The sequence below is a fragment of the Leuciscus leuciscus genome, assembly GCF_965113295.1.
Source record: "Leuciscus leuciscus genome assembly, chromosome: 3".
In the NCBI taxonomy this organism is placed as follows: Eukaryota; Metazoa; Chordata; class Actinopteri; order Cypriniformes; family Leuciscidae; genus Leuciscus; species Leuciscus leuciscus.
The window spans coordinates 615,057-635,056 of NC_138727.1; the positions used below are offsets into that span (position 1 = coordinate 615,057).

At 43.1% G+C, this 20,000-nt stretch overlaps 3 protein-coding genes and 1 long non-coding RNA gene across 5 annotated transcripts in view; 3 read left to right on the forward strand and 1 right to left on the reverse strand.

The window, feature by feature from the left end:
• The window catches only part of LOC309494550, a 795-nt gene extending 786 nt beyond the window's left edge, over positions 1 to 9 (reverse strand). The window contains exon 1 of the long non-coding RNA XR_014204349.1: positions 1 to 9. This exon is cut by the window's left edge and continues 542 nt beyond it. This is a non-coding gene — a long non-coding RNA (uncharacterized lncRNA).
• The window catches only part of cul4a (cullin 4A), a 20,354-nt gene extending 19,590 nt beyond the window's left edge, over positions 1 to 764 (forward strand). For both annotated transcript variants that reach the window (XM_082163805.1, XM_082163806.1), the window contains exon 20: positions 16 to 764. In XM_082163805.1, the coding sequence (XP_082019931.1) occupies positions 16 to 111 (96 nt within the window). In that variant the 3' untranslated portion in view covers positions 112 to 764. The remainder of the gene's footprint in view (positions 1 to 15) is intronic.
• A 1,310-nt stretch (positions 765 to 2,074) lies between these two features.
• Positions 2,075 to 20,000, forward strand: part of lamp1a (lysosomal associated membrane protein 1a) — a 24,886-nt gene continuing 6,960 nt past the window's right edge. The window contains exons 1-4 of the mRNA XM_082163861.1: positions 2,075 to 2,316; positions 11,775 to 11,890; positions 12,168 to 12,384; positions 12,704 to 12,868. Of these exons, the coding sequence (XP_082019987.1) occupies positions 2,265 to 2,316; positions 11,775 to 11,890; positions 12,168 to 12,384; positions 12,704 to 12,868 (550 nt within the window). The 5' untranslated portion in view covers positions 2,075 to 2,264. The remainder of the gene's footprint in view (positions 2,317 to 11,774; positions 11,891 to 12,167; positions 12,385 to 12,703; positions 12,869 to 20,000) is intronic.
• Positions 16,713 to 20,000, forward strand: part of LOC309494469 (general transcription factor II-I repeat domain-containing protein 2A-like) — a gene marked incomplete at its 5' end in the record, with an annotated part of 3,366 nt that continues 78 nt past the window's right edge. Inside the window, 2 exons of the mRNA XM_082163848.1 lie at positions 16,713 to 17,352; positions 18,557 to 20,000. The exon at positions 18,557 to 20,000 is cut by the window's right edge and continues 78 nt beyond it. Coding sequence (XP_082019974.1) covers positions 16,713 to 17,352; positions 18,557 to 19,323 — 1,407 coding nt within the window. The 3' untranslated portion in view covers positions 19,324 to 20,000. The remainder of the gene's footprint in view (positions 17,353 to 18,556) is intronic.

Here is a 20,000-nt window from a genome sequence, read left to right on the forward strand (position 1 = left end):
TCTCTCTCTGTTTAGCCGGCAGACCTGAAGAAGCGCATCGAGTCGCTGATCGACCGGGATTATATGGAGCGGGACAAAGAGAACGCCAACCAGTACCACTATGTGGCGTGAGCTCCTGGTTTCCCTCCGCAAGGGCTTCTGGGCCGAACCGGTGCGTGACGCTCACTGACGCTCGGCCTTCTGGGATGCTGAGCCACTCTAGCATGATTGCGATTTGCGAATGAGATGCACTTTTCTTTGTGTTTGTTGTTCTTGGACTTTATGTTTAGTGTGTGTGTGTCGAGTCTCTTCTACTGTAGCGCCACGTTACGTGTGTTTCTTTTAGACTTCGGTCGTCATGATGCCAGAATCATGTTGATGATGCGAGTTCTGATGCTGCAGGGTTTGACAGTTACCCGCTCAGGCAACGGAAACCAGACAGGATTACACACACACACACACACACACACACACACACTCACACTGCTGAGACTCAGTGCAGCCTCTCAAACTCGTCATGATAGACAGAAATGATTCTTTTGATAACGCAAGTGTGTGTGTGAGTATGAGAGAGTGTGTGCGTGTATGAGTTGGTGTTTGTGTGTGTGTGTATGAGTTAGTATGTATGTGTTTGTCAGTGTGTGTGCGTCAGTCAGTGAGTGTGTGTGTGTGTGTCTGTGTGTTCACCTGTATTCTGACACACACACAGTTTTGTAGAGCAGAGGATTCTATTCTTTGTAAGCGGGCGAAGATATGAAAGAATAAATCATATTTAATTAAGATATTATGAGTGTACTGTGTTTTTTTTTTTGTTTGTTGCCATTATATTCCTCATTCTGTGTATATGATGATAAACTAAACCCTTGAAACACTCAGGCTTTCTCAAGTCAACATCAGAGTCTGTCATAAAAATGTCAAAATGCAAAAAGAATGTATTAAAAGATGATCTTCACTAACTCTTGTTTAATGCTGTCGGTTCAGTGGGGAAACATGAGTGTGTTCCTGTGAGTGTATTGGGTGTGTGTTGCTTGTTTCTGCACGTCCAGGGAAGCAGTTCGTCTCGATTCGCCAAACACACACACACACACACACACACACATCTGAACTCAACACACTAGTTACTCAGTTCAGTTCATCTCGATTCTCCAAACTCTTCTGGACTAATGTGATTTTCTGCCTCATTCACAGAGTAATTCCTTGAAGAAACAAATTACGGCGGAGAGCGTGACACACACACACACACACACACACGTCTGAACTGAACACACTAGTGACTCTGTGATATTCTGAGAGACTCGAGCCTTCATTAGAGGTTCAGACTGAATCATGCGTGTTTTATGATTATAGGACAGAGAGGTAGAGATGAGTAAGTGTCTATAGAAGGTCAAAGGTCAGACCACTCTTCCTGTGGTTGTACCACTTCCTCAAACACACGTTTATATTCATGCATGAGGCAGATGCTTATATCAACGCGACTGGGTTAAAGATTCACAGTTTATTAGCTTTGCCACTTGCTTGCTTGGGGCTTAAAAGACATCAGTAATAATACAGATTTTGCTGCGCTGACACAATTGGATGAGAATAAAACATCTGAATAATGACACTATTGTCTTTACAGCTGATTTTAACATAAATATTACGTTACATTACATTGTTATCCACTCGCTATATAGTACCATACTGTTAGATGTATTTTATTTAAATCATTTGTATTATCTTTTAATACATTTTCGTATTTATGTTAATCAATTAGCCTAAATCATGATCAATCATTTATTATTATATTGTTAAAGTCAAGTCAGCTTTATTTATACAGCGCTTTTTACAATACAGCTAGTGTTTCAAAGCAGCTTTACAGTGATAACAGGGAAATAATGCAACTAAGTTTGTTTATAGAAGAAAACAGCGTCATTTTTTGTCAATTTTCCTTGACAGCAACATGCATTAAACACTTTATGACAGGCTGTACTCTATTCTCTCTTGTACAGTAAACACAGTTCGTCTGTGTAATCCTGTCGCCTGTGTTTATATACACGCAGCAGAGTGAGCGCCATCACGTGACTCGCGAGGGGCGGGGCTAAAGTGCTCACATCACATGACTGGAACATTCTGCCTCATGACACAGTGAATCTGCTGCCAGACACACTGAGGAAACATCATAACTCCGTTTATGAGCTGATAAAATCACTCATATAAACTCGCAGCGTCCGTGTTCAGTGCGCAGGCTTTAGTGAATTAGTCCGCGGTGTTTAACGCTCGTTTTGGCGCTTTTCCCGACAGACGTCATGACGCTCGTTAAACAGTGTTTTTCTGCAGGTGTCTGGACTCTGCTGATGGGTAAGTCTTTATAACTCACCATTAAACATCGCGATCTAGTCTGAACCACACACACACACACACACACACACGACGGAAATCTCAGTGTTATCGACGTCAAACTGTCTTTAACGTTAGCGCTCGTCAGTTCGAGATTCTCCTGACTGACTAAAATAACGAGTTTAACCAAACAGAGTCAGTTTAATCGGTGTATGTGTGATGAGTCTGATTCTGTGTGCCTGTTTCACTTTAGTCCTTTTATTCGCCATTGTGTGCTTTAATTTGAGGTGTTTTGTTATATAATTATTTTAAGAACTAAATTTCACTTGAGTTGTTTAACGCGCTGCTGACGTCACCTTGATGCGTCACGTGATCAGAACAATAAGCGCGCGTACAGCAGTACTTTCAGCCCATATAACAACATCTTACTGAACCATGAAGATTCATATCAATATCCGTCAATAGGCTGGAGGAGCAGCTCGGGGAGGGAAACCGCCAATCAGAGGATCTTTAGATGTCATGTGACTTATCATAAACCATTAAAGACAGTCCTACTGTGAGCTTAGAGGTGGTTAAGCGATGGTTTGTGTTTCTGTTGAAGCAGTCTGCAGTATTTCATCTTATTTGATTTTTTTTAAGTCAATTTAATTTGTTAGGAAAAATTCCTGGTGGAAAACTACATTACCCATGATGCTGCAGAGAAACCTCCAGAGAATCGTGACAAGCGCACTGAATTATGTAATAGGGTTTCAGTTCGTACAAATATGTTTTGATATACACAATCTTTAAATCAATGGTTTATATTCCCTCATCATTTTAAATTCGACGATGTCATCCATCACGGGATTGTAGTTCTATCACAGGCAGACCTGAGGGCCCATGTTTCTCTGAGAGACATTTCTTCAGCAGAAGTTCGCGCTCCACCTGATGCTCAACTAACACTTCAGAACGCGTGCAGGAGGACTAAACCATGTGGCGCGTTAGCAAGGGGTGGACCAGTCAGTCAATCAACACAGTTCTTCAGCCAATACACTAACTTTACATTTCATCTGACATTCATTATGAAATTTAATTATGAAATGAAAATATCCAGGTAACATAAAATCTATTCCAGACTGTAAGGGCCCTCTCTCCCCTTGGGGCACTGGGAATCAGCACTGACAGCACTGGTACTGGTTTTCCCCCAGTCCGACGCCCCGGTCATTAAAGCTGTTAGCGTCACAGTCTTGTGTTTTTGTTTGATTTCTCAAACACTTTTTTTAACGCTGTGATTGTCTTTTGTCGCTGGTTGCTTTGGTTCATGGATTATTAAAATGTCACTCACTCACACACACACACACACACACACACACACACACACACACACAAATTCAAATTCACACACACTCGCACACAAATTCTCACACAAATACACACAATCACACACACGCACACAAATAAATACACTTACTCACTCACGCACACAAATTCACACACTCGCGCACATATACACACACTTGCACACAAATTCTCTCACACAATCCCAAATTCACTCTCACACACACTCACAAATTCTCACACACACACACACACACCCACACACACTCACACACACAAATACACACAATCACGCACAAACACACTTGCATACTCACACACACTGACAGTCACTTACACACACACTCACTCACACAAATTCACACTCACACAAATTCTCACACACACAAATTCTCTCACACACACTCACTCACACAAATACACACAATCATGTATGCTCACACAATCACACACATACTCTCGCATACTCACACACACTGACACTCACACACCCTCACACACACAAATACACACAATCACGTATGCTCACACTAGGGCTGGGCGGTATGACGGTATATATCGTTACCGCGGTAGAAAATATCAACCGTAATAGATTTTTTCATTCCGTGTATACCGCGACATGTAAATAAGTGGGCGTGGTTAACTCACATGCAGCGTGCGAGAGACTGAGACACTGAGATTTGACAAAGAAACATGGAGAAAGCAGATCAAGAGGATCCACAAAGGAATTACGTTTTCTAAAGGGTTGTTGTTAACGTGATATTTCCGGAGGGAAAGGCGCAGCAGTCTAGAGCAGTGCGGCACCCGTAGGCTACAGTCTAGAGCAGCGCAACACCCGTAGGCTACAGTCTAGAGCAGCGCGGCACCCGTAGGCTACAGTCTAGAGCAGCGCGGCACCCGTAGGCTACGGTCTAGAGCAGCGCGGCACCCGTAGGCTACAGTCTAGAGCAGCGCGGCACCCGTAGGCTACAGTCTAGAGCAGCGCGGCACCCGTAGGCTACAGTCTAGAGCAGCGCGGCACCCGTAGGCTACAGTTTAGAGCAGCGCGGCACCCGTAGGCTACAGTCTAGAGCAGCGCGGCACCCGTAGGCTACAGTTTAGAGGAGTGCACGATCGCAACAGGGAAAGCATGAATCTTACTTGACAACAACAGTTCATATATCAATATCATAACGAATAGAAATAACCTTAAATAATGTATAGTTATCTGCATCTTTCTGTCTCTTATGTATAGTTACTTTTTAAACACGAAACTCGCATTCAGCATGACACGCGAGCGGTTGCCGTGGTAATGAACAACCTGCTTGTTAAAGCATGTATAATCCTGTATCTGAGGCAAAATTGCTAAATATGCAGCGCGAGTTATATATTTCTAACTCCAAACAATTGTCCACTGAACCAGCTGATAAAATCTTGCTTTGATTCAATGCGTGATTACAACTTGTCACTCAAATTAACCGATCGCATTTTAGTGATGCAAAAGACGCGCGCGTGCACACGCACTGTCGGTGTTCATCGAGCTATTAGTCAACACTAACAGTAGCTGCTGTTCTCCTAGTCACTTATGAACTTGATGAACTTGACTCTAGGTGACGGGTTGCCAGATATCACACAAAGAGCAAAACAAGCCCCTTAAAAACGCAGTGTAATAAGCAGACATGGCAAAAAATTTACCGGGAAAACATTTAAACATAATATCCTACCAAATTAAAAGGAAGTATCTAATTTATTATGAATAGAATAGTTCAATATAAAATATTCAGATATTATAAACTGATTGGTGAAGAAAAGTAATAACATGAGATTGAAAAATTATTCAGCAACACTATTTAAAGTTGAATTGCACCTATGAGTTGTATTTAATATCAATAAGTTGGGGGAAGTTCATCTAAAAGTTGATGAGAGTGTTTTGTTTACTATATTTAGCTATTAAAAATAGTTTACCAAAGCAATTATTTACCAAATAAAAGAAAAAGAAAATTCAAACAAAGTGAAGTACTTTTCATTTCTAAAGTATTTGGGTTTATTTATTATACAAAGCCCTTTTTGTCGATTTTTTGAGAATAGCTACAGATATAAATAACTATATCGTGAAATATATCGTTACCGTGAAACAGAATTTTGGTCATACCGCCCACCCCTAGCTCACACAATCACACTCAAACACTCTCGCATAGTCACACACACTGACACAATCACTTACACACACACTCTCACACACACACACACACACACACACACACACACACACACGCCAGGGGCCTGTACCATGAAGGTAGCTGAACAAACTCGGGGTTACAGGATTAGTTTTGAGTTGACAAAACCAAACCGATGCAATCAGGCTTTATTGGTACCATGATGCAGCTCATCAACTTTCTCTGTCAACTCAGGCTTTGATCCTAAAGCTATGATTACTCCACGCGCGCGTGCACATAAAAGAGTGACGTCGACACTGAACAACCAATCGCGGGTAGAGCGTGAGCGATTTATTTTCCCGCGGAGGAGCAAGAGATAATCATTCAGAATTACGATGAATTTAAATATGTAAATTCAAGCTCGAAACAATACAGTCTCTGCTGACAAAGCAAGAGAAGACTGTTGGAGAAAGATTGCTGATTGTTAATGTGTAAGTTAAACAAATACGTTCTATATTTATGTAGAATTATGTATGTATGTGTAGCCTATGTGTAATATAGCCTATAGCCTATTTTTATAATATATAAAAAATGATACATGCACATTTTTTATATATTATAAAAATAGGCTAAAGGCTATATTACACATAGGCTACACATACATACATAATTTTACATAAATATAGAACGTATTTGTACTACTAAGAAAGCTAGGGAATCCTATCATAAGATTAACAGAATAATAATAAAGATTTAAAATAATTCTTAACATGTATTATATTGTATAGTACATTTGTGCAATTTGCTTCTTTTTTTTTAAATAAAAAAATGTTCATGTGATGTCACCCTATCAATATATCTTACCGGCAATTTTATAAAAGCCCTCTTTTATGGACATGGCCGATAAATGTCCGGGGAACACTATTAATGAAACTATTCATGTACTCCTGCAGAGCGAGGACCACCTTACGAATGGTTCGACAAACCGTGTTTTCCCCGAGCTTCTGTGCGTCACCCACCGTGCAGGAATGTACCACTTGCAACAACAAAAAAACGCAACGCAATATTTGCGGTACAGTAAGTGCATGAATTCGACGTGTTAAATTCTTTATGTGCGGCTCAAGAAGTTCGCAAAGATAAGACATTCCTTCCGCGGAAAATCTGTATCTTTCATACAAGTAATTATCAGGAAAGGCAAGGGGATTTTGTCTGGCTAAAAACTCTTTCTCTACGAAGTGCTCGTCAAACAATTTGCGCTGAGATGTCACAGGATTTGGAAGAAAATGTGAAGTCATTACAACAGACACTGGGAATAAGTTACGTCACCTATATGTTTCTTTGCTCTCAGCTGATTGGTCAAACTTCAGTCTGAGATCTTGAATCCAGAACATAACCTGCCCCGGAGCAGGTTAGCCGTGCAGCGTAAGATACCATGGCAACGAACACCGATTCAAGCCAAGCTACTTTCATAGTACCTAAAACCCAGGGTTGGTGGAAACTAAACTGAAACATAGCTGGCTAGCCACCTAAACCGGCTTCATGGTACAGGCCCCTGGTCGCGATCAGTCATGTGACATGCGTCAGTTATTGACATAAACACTGTTATTGAACTGATGATCAGTGTGTTCCTCTCAGTGATCATGTGACTCCAGAATGATCTGGGACTCGGCGCTATTGTTCCCTTGAGCTGCTGCTGTAAGTGTGTGTGTGTGTGTGTGTGATCAGCTGCTCTAGTGAATCACACTGATTATCAGGAGAACCCGGTGGTTCGGTCCAGTGTAGCGTGTGTGTGTGTGAGATCAGAACCCGGTGGATCGGTCCAGTGTAGTGTGTGTGTGTGTGTGTGTGTGTGTGTGTGAGAGATCAGAACCCGGTGGATCGGTCTAGTGTAATGTGTGTGTGTGTGTGTGTGAGATCAGAACCCGGTGGATCGGTCCAGTGTAATGTGTGTGTGTGTGTGTGAGATCAGAACCCAGTGGATCGGTCCAGTGTAGTGTGTGTGTGTGAGATCAGAACCCGGTGGATCGGTCCAGTGTAGTGTGTAGTGTGTAGTGTGTAGTGTGTAGCAGGGATGGAAATTAGCACCCGCCACCAGCCAAATGCGGGTGATTTTGTGTTGTGGCGGGTAAATTCGCTTCACCTACCGGCCACCGTGGCGGGTAAATAAAAATATACTGTTTCACACAGACGGCGGACACTTTTAGAGGACATAAGTGTACGCTGAAATAAAGTCTTTCACCTCAGAAAAACGGACTTTCTTGTCCTGTCACGTCAGCCGTTATCCTGTTCTCGTAGCGCACACTCTTCAAATGCACGCGCAAATGCGGCGGCGCGCGCTGTGTATCGCCTCACTGTATATAAAGTGCAAAATAAACTACGAGCATGCAACGCCGTTACGTTGTAAATTACACAAAATAAAAGTAATGCAGGGATGATTTTCATACTATTCACCAGGAGCAGTTTCCATGGTTCATTAACAGTTATTGTTAATATTGTGTATTCACCATGGTAACTGTCGTTTCCATATTAACCCCAAAATGCCACTTTATTTTTCTTTGTGTTATTTTTTATATTTTTAAATGACTCTAGTGGCTCATACCAACATTGTATTAACAAAAACTAGTTTGGAACTGCTATTTAATAGCTTTAGCATAGGCCTAATGTTTATTTATTAGTACTAGTCTTTACTATTAGTCATATTCTTACAATTTATGTTAAGTAAAGGGGGACAGTACTTGTGCATGTGGAAATAGACGGTTTCAATAAAACTACTTGTGACATGTCATATTTGGCTTTGACTTTGACTGAACATTTGCTCTCACTTTGCGTAAAAAATATCGGGATATATATCGTATATCGATATTCAGCCTAAATAATCGGGATATGACTTTTGGTCCATATCGCCCAGCCCTAGTTTCATTATTGGGACTAAAAACCTAAAACTGGAAGCCATAAAAGACCACGAATCATTCAAATGCCACATCCAGGTAAAAAAGAGAAATATATATAAGAGAGAAAGAGAAAATGTCAGTATTTCATTGAGACTTGAGATTAAATAAACTGCTTAAGTATTGTAGATCTTGTAGTATTAATTTTCACATGCAGTTACACATTGTCGGTTAAAAACAAGAAAGTGGCTGGTAAAAACATTGAGTGGCTGGTAGATTTTGAAATCCACCAGCCACAGTGGCCGGTGGACAAAAAAGTTAATTTCCATCCCTGGTGTGTAGTGTGTAGTGTGTAGTGTGTAGTGTGTGTGTGTGTGTGTGTGAGATCAGAACCCAGTGGATCGGTCCAGTGTAATGTGTGTGTGTGTGTGTGTGAGATCAGAACCCGGTGGATTGGTCCAGTGTAGTGTGTGTGTGTGTGTGAGATCAGAACCCGGTGGATCGGTCCAGTGTAGTGTGTGTGTGAGATCAGAACCCAGTGGATCAGTGTAGTGTGTGTGTGTGAGATCAGAACCCAGTGGATCGGTCCAGTGTAGTGTGTGTGTGTGAGATCAGAACCCGGTGGATCGGTCCAGTGTAGTGTGTGTGTGTGTGTGAGAGATCAGAACCCAGTGGATCGGTCCAGTGTAATGTGTGTGTGTGTGTGTGTGTGTGTGTGTGTGTGTGTGTGTGTGTGTGTGTGTGTGTGTGTGTGTGTGTGTGTGTGTGTGTGTGTGTGTGTGAGATCAGAACCCAGTGGATCGGTCCAGTGTAATGTGTGTGTGTGTGTGTGTGTGTGTGTGTGTGTGTGTGTGTGAGATCAGAACCCGGTGGATCGGTCCTGTGTGTGTGTGTGTGTGTGTGTGTGTGTGTGTGTGTGTGTGTGTGTGTGTGTGTGTGTGTGTGTGTGTGTGTGTGTGTGTGTGTGTGTGTGTGTGTGTGTGTGTGTGTGTGTGTGTGTGTGTGTGTGTGTGTGTGTGTGTGTGTGTGTGTGTGTGTGTGTGTGTGTGTGTGTGTGTGAGTGAGTGTGTAAGACACTCCATGATTTCACAAACTCTTGGTCATGCTGAGATTTCACAAGAGTTCCCCTTCACAGTTACAGGATTATTTACACAGTTTAAGCAGAAGTTTATGAATGAAACACACACACACACACACACACACACACACACACACACACACACGCGCGTTTACAATAAAAGTTTGGTTTATTTGAATCGCTGACAGAGATGTTTTACTGTTAGAATGTTTTTCTCTTTTGTTTTCCACAAAATAAAAGGGATTGTTATATTTCCTCTGATTGCCTGATAAATGTGCGATCCATCAGAACACACACAGCTTTTCTACGAAGATATCATGTTTATCATTGATTAGTTTTATGAATTGCATTGATTAGATGTGTTCTTTGATTATTAAAACATTTATTACAGTTTTTTTCTGTAACTAGGCTGGTATTATCAAAATACTGAACACAATTCACACACTCACACACCCTCACACACTCACACCCACACACTCACACACTCAAACTACCTCATATAATATATTATCAGTATTTGCACTGGACTGAACACACATATGCTCACAACAAACAGTAAACTGAAGAAGATTGAAGTGTGAACAGTTAAAGGGGTGGTTCAGGATTTTCGACATCGGACCTCATTTTCAAGTGAGCCTGGTTGTTATTCATCAGTGGAGACAGTTTTCAAAAAAATGAATCCAGTCCTTACTTTTGGATAGTTCGCCGGTGCTAGGCTAGCGTGAGTCAACGGTGCACGTTAGCCTGCCATTAAAAACAGTTTTACCCACTCCACAGAACACCAAAAGCAAATAAATTATAACGCCAGACTATCGATGTAATGTCTGTTGAGAAAATAATGTTAGAAATCAAACTACCCTTTCATCACATTGCATTAGTTATAATGTGTTCCCTGTATTTATAAGCAGTCTACAGCAGCGGCGGAGTTATATTTGGTTACCTAGGAAACCGAGAGAGCCGGTCCACATAACAATCACGCAAGTGTATTTACTGCCGATGATGGAGACTTTTGCCTGAGATGCAAGAGTACTTTGATTTCTAACATTATTCTCTCAACAGACATTTACATCGATAGTCTGACGTTATAATTTATTTGCTTTTGGTGTTCTGTGGAGTGGGTAAAACTGTTTTTAATGGCAGGCTAACGTGCACCGTTGACTTGCGCTAGCCTAGCACCGGCGAACTATCCAAAAGTAAGGACTGGATTAATTTTTTTGAAAACTGTCTCCACTGATGAATAACAACCAGGCTCACTTGAAAATGAGGTCCGATGTCGAAAATCCTGAACCACCCCTTTAAGTATTGAGGTGTTTGGTCAGGTGACACATGTATCAGCCAATCAGATCATGGAGTGTCCTTTTGAATGGCAGTGTTTTGAAATGACAAACGTGACTTTATGTCAGATAGTGTGTGTGTTACGCAGAGAACCGTGCTTAAAAAGTGACGTTTTGAATTGCAAAATGTGTGTAAAGCAGAATGTGTTCAGACTGAGACGTGAGAAGAGGTTTTGCTCTGTGTGTGTGTGTGTGTGTGTGTGTGTGTGTGTGTGTGTGTGTGTCCGTTGAGTGTGTTAGGGTTAGAAAAAACTGTAAGCCATTAAAACGGAGTCCAGAAAATGAAACCCCCAAAAACAGGGAGTTCGGGAAGAGTAAACTGCAGTCTGTGTCGATATTGTGAAAATAGAATGATGTTGTGCGATTACTTGCTCGTGATGCTCATGTTCAGATGATGTCACTTCCTGTGTGTCACATTTTATTGTTCCTTTTTTTTAAAGGGGGAAATCATGTGGGAAAGGGATTGTGGGATGCAGATAAATATCATTTTTTTTAGTAATTTAAAAACTATTGAAGAGAAGATGTGAGAGTGATGACGCAAGCGACTGGGGGTGTGTGTGTGTGTGTGTGTGTAATGGGTAGGTTTAGGGGTCGGGTTAGTGTGTGTGTGTGTGTGTGTGTGTGTGTGTGTGTGATGGCGCCCTCTGCTGGACACTGAGGCTCACGTCTCACTCAGGTCGACTGACGACGATGATGATGATGATGAAGGTGTGTGTTTGTGTTTCAGGGTGTGTGTTTGTGGCTCATGCTGTGACATTCGAGGTGACTGACGGAAACTCCACCTGCATTAAAGCTGAACTCAACGCAAACTTCAGCATCTCCTACAACACCACCAATGGAACGGTACAACACACACACACACACACACACACACACACACACACACACACACACACACACACAGACACACAGAGTCTGGTTCGCTATCTTTGTGGTGACTCTCCATAGACGTAATGGTTTTTATACTGTACAAACTGTATATTCTGTCCCCTCACACTAACCCTACCCATTACACACACACACACACACTACCCATGTCTCTTTTAGTTTTTATAATATGTCATGGAAAAAAGGATTTGTTTATTTGCTATAGATATATTTCCTGTGTGTGTGTGTGTAGAGCGAGGCAGTGTTTGCGATGCCCTCCTCAGCATCAGTGGGCAACAGGAGCTCGTGTGGCGGCGCTGGTGTTCCTCCAGAGCTGGTGATGTCGTTCGGTGCGGGTCACATGATCTCTCTCATGTTCTCCAGCGACGAGCGGCTCTACAGAGTGACCAACATCAGCCTACAGTACAACCTCAGTGACCCCGACACCTTCCCACAATCCTCCAGGGCAGGTCAGTCTCTCTCACACACACACACACACACACACAACCTCAGTGACCCCGACACCTTCCCACAATCCTCCAGGACAGGTCAGTCTCACACACACACACACACACACACACACACAACCTCAGTGACCCCGACACCTTCCCACAATCCTCCAGGACAGGTCAGTCTCTCACACACACACACACAACCTCAGTGACCCCGACACCTTCCCACAATCCTCCAGGACAGGTCAGTCACACACACACACACACACACACACAACCTCAGTGACCCCGACACCTTCCCACAATCCTCCCGTTTCACGTGTGTTTCTGCCTGCAGGGGTCGTAACCGTGACGACGAACTCCTCCGAGATCTTAGCGCGGATGAACACCACCTACAGGTGTTTGAGCTCCTCATCCATCAGTCTGAGCGCAGGAGTGAACGTCACCTTCTCAGACCTGCGGATGGAGGCGTACATGACCACAGCTAACCTCAGCTCTGACGGTACGTGTTTCAGGTCAGGGGTCAGGGTCGCATGACCACAGCTAACCTCAGCACTGACGGTACGTGTTTCAGGTCAGGGGTCAGGGTCGCATGACCACAGCTAACCTCAGCACTGACGGTACGTGTTTCAGGTCAGGGTCGCATGACCACAGCTAACCTCAGCTCTGACGGTACGTGTTTCAGGTCAGGGGTCAGGGTCGCATGACCACAGCTAACCTCAGCACTGACGGTACGTGTTTCAGGTCAGGGGTCAGGGTCGCATGACCACAGCTAACCTCAGCTCCGACGGTACGTGTTTCAGGTCAGGGTCACATGACCACAGCTAACCTCAGCTCTGACGGTACGTGTTTCAGGTCAGGGGTCAGGGTCACATGACCACAGCTAACCTCAGCTCTGACGGTACGTGTTTCAGGTCAGGGGTCAGGGTCGCATGACCACAGCTAACCTCAGCTCTGACGGTACATGTTTCAGGTCAGGGGTCAGGGTCGCATGACCACAGCTAACCTCAGCACTGACGGTACGTGTTTCAGGTCAGGGGTCAGGGTCGCATGACCACAGCTAACCTCAGCTCTGACGGTACGTGTTTCAGGTCAGGGGTCAGGGTCACATGACCACAGCTAACCTCAGCTCTGACGGTACGTGTTTCAGGTCAGGGGTCAGGGTCGCATGACCACAGCTAACCTCAGCTCTGACGGTACGTGTTTCAGGTCAGGGGTCAGGGTCGCATGACCACAGCTAACCTCAGCTCTGACGGTACGTGTTTCAGGTCAGGGTCACATGACCACAGCTAACCTCAGCACTGACGGTACGTGTTTCAGGTCAGGGGTCAGGGTCACATGACCACAGCTAACCTCAGCACTGACGGTACGTGTTTCAGGTCAGGGGTCAGGGTCACATGACCACAGCTAACCTCAGCACTGACGGTACGTGTTTCAGGTCAGGGGTCAGGGTCGCATGACCACAGCTAACCTCAGCTCTGACGGTACGTGTTTCAGGTCAGGGGTCAGGGTCGCATGACCACAGCTAACCTCAGCACAGACGGTACGTGTTTCAGGTCAGGGTCACATGACCACAGCTAACCTCAGCACTGACGGTACATGTTTCAGGTCAGGGTCACATGACCACAGCTAACCTCAGCACTGACGGTACATGTTTCAGGTCAGGGGTCAGGGTCGCATGACCACAGCTAACCTCAGCTCTGACGGTACGTGTTTCAGGTCAGGGGTCAGGGTCACATGACCACAGCTAACCTCAGCACAGACGGTACGTGTTTCAGGTCAGGGGTCAGGGTCGCATGACCACAGCTAACCTCAGCACTGACGGTACATGTTTCAGGTCAGGGGTCAGGGTCGCATGACCACAGCTAACCTCAGCACTGACGGTACGTGTTTCAGGTCAGGGGTCAGGGTCGCATGACCACAGCTAACCTCAGCTCTGACGGTACGTGTTTCAGGTCAGGGGTCAGGGTCACATGACCACAGCTAACCTCAGCACTGACGGTACATGTTTCAGGTCAGGGGTCAGGGTCGCATGACCACAGCTAACCTCAGCACTGACGGTACATGTTTCAGGTCAGGGACATCATGTGGTCCTCAAACTCCTCCCACTTCTGAGGGAACCAGCCTTTTGAACGGGTTCTTTTCATGGACCGGTTGAACAGGTTATTCAATTGGTCTTTCATGTGTCTGGGGCTGCTGGGTAATCTGATGCTCAGCGCTGACTCATGCAGGAAACACAGTAACTCTAACAGACTGTGCATAAGTCTACACGCCCGTCAGAGTGTGTAAGAGCACACGGGGGGAAATGCTGTAGAGAAGTGTTTTGGTAACACTTTATTTTGATGGTCCCTTTAACACAGACCTGGGCATATTACGGCCCGCGGGCCACATCCGGCCCTTTGTGTGTCCCTGTCCGGCCCTGGCCCAACATAGATTATAAAAATATCTATCGTATTTTCCGCACTATAAGGCGCACCGGATTATAAGGCGCATAGAATAGAAGATACTGCAGTCAAACTCGACGCGTCCGCATGAGCGCGAAGGTAATAAAAAAACTAATATCCGTCTGCTCGGGCAGATTCGTCTTAACAGCGCGCGCGCGCCTCCGCATCCGAAGATCTGTTTGGGGAGTTGCGCGGAATGCGCGTGCACTCAGCGGAGGCTCGCGCTCTGTTGCCAGGCGACAGTGAAGTTGAATAGCAACAAGTGGTGTTACCCTCAAAATGTCAGCACACGCTAAGAAAAGAAAAGTTGATAATGAATGTCGTGTTTTTAACAAGACATGGACTGCCAAGTACTTCTTCACAGAAATTAAAGGTAACGCTGTGTGCTTGGTTTGCGGTACACAGGTCGCTGTGTTAAAAGATTACAATTTGAATCGGCACTACACAACTAAACACGAGGATAAATACAGAAATCTGTCTGAAAAAGAGCGCGCAAGTGTGTCTGATGCGTTGCTAGCAAAACTGCACACTCAACAAGGACTTTTTACAAAACTTTACACCACCAGAGAAGCAGCCGTTAGGACAAGTTATGTCATTTCTCACAAAATCGCCAGAAAAAGTAAGGCATTTTCGGACGGAGAGTTTATTAAGGAGTGCTTATTAGGGCTGGGCAAAAAAATCGATTTTTCGATTAATCGTTTTTTAAAATGTGGTCGATTCAAAATCGATTCTCAAACGCCAAGAATCGATTTTTTTCCATCTTTATGTATTAGTTTTCCTCCACTGTTCATAGGCTTGCAAACTCAATTTTATAGCTAATGCTGTGAGATTTTATGGTAGTTTTATCTAAATCATAAAATAACCTCAATTAGTGCTGCACGTTTAATCATATCGCAATCGCTATGATGACAAGCCTATACGCAATTAGGCTATATGACCAAAATGCTGCCAAAATGCTGTCATGACTGTGACAGAAAAACTTGCGATGATATCGTGCGTGCGCACAAGACAGCACAGAATAGAATTATCTTTCGCGCTTGAACGAAGAACACACACAATTATGCCAAAATGTATTTTTGTCGAGTATCTTTATAACATAAGAGCAGTCTTATGACGAACGTGAAGAGTTGTGCCTCGTGAGAGAATGAGTCCGCGTGTGAGTTCCGCGTCTCTGTCAACAGCGGCTGGTCTTAAAGGGACAGTACACTGTAGCCACTAATTATCTCTGTCATTTAAGTTAATCAAAGAACAAAGAGAACAGAGAAAAACACTCACTGCTCTTGAATAAAGAACTTTTGTAACTTTGATTAGTCAATATATAATTTATAATTAATGCAACACAGACTGTTTGATCATTTTATTCAATTTCTGTATGGCCTAGCTGTTAGACAGGAAGGGCACATATTATATTATATGCAACGTTTTTATATGTTGGTTTATGTGAGGATTGTTAACCTGTTTGATCAAGACATGCGACTGTTCTGACTTGTCCAATTTTCAGCATCAATTTTTCATCTTGCATCAAAATCCTGTCTATTCATTGTATGCATTTGAAATATAGAGTTGGGTTCTGTTTTAATGTACCCAAGTGTACCTAAAATAAAAAGAGTTTAATATACAGGTTTGTAGCTCTTAATTTCTTTTTATTAATTAAACACTTGAAAACTTGTTCACTTTTTTTTCTTTTCTTTTTCTTTTTTTAATAAATATAGGATTTGTATTTAATATTCATTGAGTGAGTCGAATCGAAATTAATTTAGAATCGAAATTGGAAAAATCGAATCGAAATTCGAATCGAGAATCGAAATCGAATCGAATTAGAGCTTGCGAATCGAAATCGAATCGAATTGTAACATCTGAATCGATACCCAGCCCTAGTGCTTATTGGACTCGGTTGCACTGATGTGCCCGGAGAAAAAGGACGCGTTTGAGAACATCTCACTCTCCCGACGCACTGTGACGAGGCGGGTTGAGGACATCGGTGGAAACTTGGAGCTTCAGCTGAAGAACAGAGCTGCAGACTTTGACTGTTTTTCTCTGGCTTTGGACGAGAGCTGCGATGTGCGTGATACCGCTCAGCTTCTCATCTTCTTACGTGGAATGACTGCAGACTTTCAAGTCACGGAGGAGCTGGCATCCATGCAGTCAATGAAAGGGACAACCACTGGTAATGACTTATTCAAAGAGGTAAATGAATGTTTGGACAAGTTAGGACTGAAATGGGAGAATCTGGCAGGTGTGACAACAGATGGTTGTCCAAATCTGACTGGGAAAAATGTCGGTCTTTTAAAGAGAATGCAGGATAAAGTGACAGAACTTAATCCTGTGCAGAAATTGACATTTTTGCATTGTATTATCCACCAGGAAGTGTTGTGTAAGACAGTGTTAAAGATGAACCATGTTGTTGATGTAGTAACTAAAACAGTTAACTTCATCAGAGCGGGAGCATTAAATCACAGACAATTTGTTGCTCTTTTGGAGGAAAATGAGATGGAACATGGTGACATCAGCTACCACTGCCCTGTCAGGTGGCTCAGCCTAGGCAATAGGGATGGGCATGATTAATTGACGATCGATAATTGATCGTTAAGAATTTCGTCGATCACGTTTATTTGTTATCGATTAAACTAATGCAGGTTGCGTTGCGTAGTGTGAGTCTTGAAGCAATGGAATTAATTTTAGCGCGGAGGTACCTGTGCATCCCGGCAACGTCAGTCCCCTCAGAGCGGGTGTTTTCGGCGGCTGGACTGGCTGTCACCAGGTTGCGGTCGCGTCAGATCCCAGATCATGTCAACATGCTTATCTTTCTCTACAGAAATCAGTAGACTGGTGCAGAAGTTCTATGGGAACTTCATGCGTTTTCTCAGATTATCAAAACGATTCCATTTACACCTGGTCACATAAATGTGTTTTTGCAAAACGGATATAAATCCGATCTTGAATTCCCGCGCTATATGCATATTTAAATTGTTGCACGTCATCGAAAGCAACTGATATGAGCTGCATTTTATTGATCATCAGCGAAAATTTCTAAATCAAAGACCGCAACAAGATATTGCGGCAACAGCCCTGGTAAGATCATTTCGGTTCTTTACTTTTAATGAAGATGATTGTGTGTTGATGAATGACTTTCACTTTGATTTGCGATAGTTTGCACGTTAGCTTGATGAATAGATGCTCATCTGTGGTGATGCGTGTTGAAGTAGCGTCGTCATATCTGGATATAACATGACATATAGCCTATAACACGCTCTCACACGTTTATTTCTTATCATTTTTGGGATAAGTCAATTTTACATATGTGGTTTCAACAACCAGATGCATTACTCTTGTCCAGTTTCGTCTGGAATGCGTCTCAGATCTCCTCCTGAAGTGGTTTGAGCGATCGGATTTAAATCCGTCTCGAATGCGTTTCGGAGGGCATTTAGATCACAGAAAACGGATGAAGTGGCCATGGGTCTCTGTTTAAGAACGCCGGCTCGCAGCTGCAGGTTCCGCTGGTTTAGAGCACCGCAGGAATCTTCAAGTCTACCGAACGTCCAGTTTCACTGCCACAAGTTGATCTTCTTGTAATAAAGATCTCATCGAGAAACTGTATTTTTGTATTTTCATTGCATTTTTAATTTATAAAAAGTTAAAGAAATAATGAATTTCAATATAAAAATATTAATGATTAATCGATAGTCGATCGTTAATTCTCCCGACGATCGACTAAGAAAATTTAATCGAATGCCCATCCCTACTAGGCAAGGTACTGAAAAGTGTCTGGGACCTGAGAGAACAGATTCAGGATTTCTGTGTGAAGAAAGGACATGACATCCCAGAGCTTTCTGATGAGGACTGGGTGGCAGACCTCGGGTTTGCTGTAGATGTAACTGCACTAATGAATGAACTAAATGTCAAACTGCAGTGCAAGGGCCTTTTTGTGCATGAGATGTACAGTGCAGTGAAGGCTTTCATGAGGAAGTTGCAGCTTATCTCAAGCCAAGTGAAGGACAACCTTCTGACCCACTTGCCAACACTAAAGGAGGCCACACCATCAGCCGATCACATCCACAAGTACTCACCCATGTTAGAAGCACTGCACGCAGAGTTTTCAAGGCGATTTCAAGATTTCAAAGCTATAGAAAATGAAATGCACATGGTTTCTTCTCCCTTCAACTGCAATGTGGATAATGCTCCAAGTGATGTTCAGATGGAACTGATTGACCTGCAGTCTGACACACTTCTGGCAGAGCACTTCAGGTCAGTCTCACTGCTGGACTTTTATGCCTCCCTCAAAGAAGAGAACTTCCCACACCTGAGGAGGCATGCTCAGAGGATTCTAGTCCTCTTTGGATCTACTTATGTATGTGAACAGACATTCTCAGTGATGAAGTTCAACAAATCCAAACACAGATCTTCTATCACTTATGACCACCTCTCAGCTGTCCTTCGTATAGCCACCTCAGACATGCAGCCAGATTTCAGTGCCCTTGTTCAAGCCCAGAACAGACTGGATTATTCTCACTGAAAGGGTAAAATGAGGAGGAAAACATTACAATTTATTACATGTCTATAAACATGCTGCCCTTGTTTAAGCCCAGAACTGACTGTGTTAATTGTACTGAAAAGGTAAAATGAGGAGGAAAACATTACAAGTTGCTGTGTTGTTACATTTCTATAAACCTTTTGTTATTCTTTGTTTTTGAAGATTAACAAGTTCAAATTAAATTGCACTGATTCAGTGACTGTTTTTGTTTTATTTGACCTACGCACCACAATTTCACTTAGCCTAATATAAACAGAATTTTATTTTAGTTTTATTCTACTGATTACCAGTACCAGCTATTCATAATATATAATTAAGGGAATTGTACAATGGAAGAAAGCTGAGCAGAATTAAGTGTTATTGTTGGTGTGGCCCTCTGACACGATTCAGGTTTCTCATGTGGCCCCTTGTCAAAATTAATTGCCCACCCCTGCTTTAACACATTCTGTTGACTTATTAGTAACTTTGCAACTACATGTCGACTTACTGTAACCGAGAGTGTGACCCAAATCAAACGCACAACACATTCATACTGACTGAAGGCAAAAGGCATTTAAATAGACAGTGATGATCAAATGAAACAAGACACAGCTGAGACAGACACTCTGATAATGAGCAGAGGGTTCTGGGAAATCAAGTCTGGGAATAACAGAGTCTGT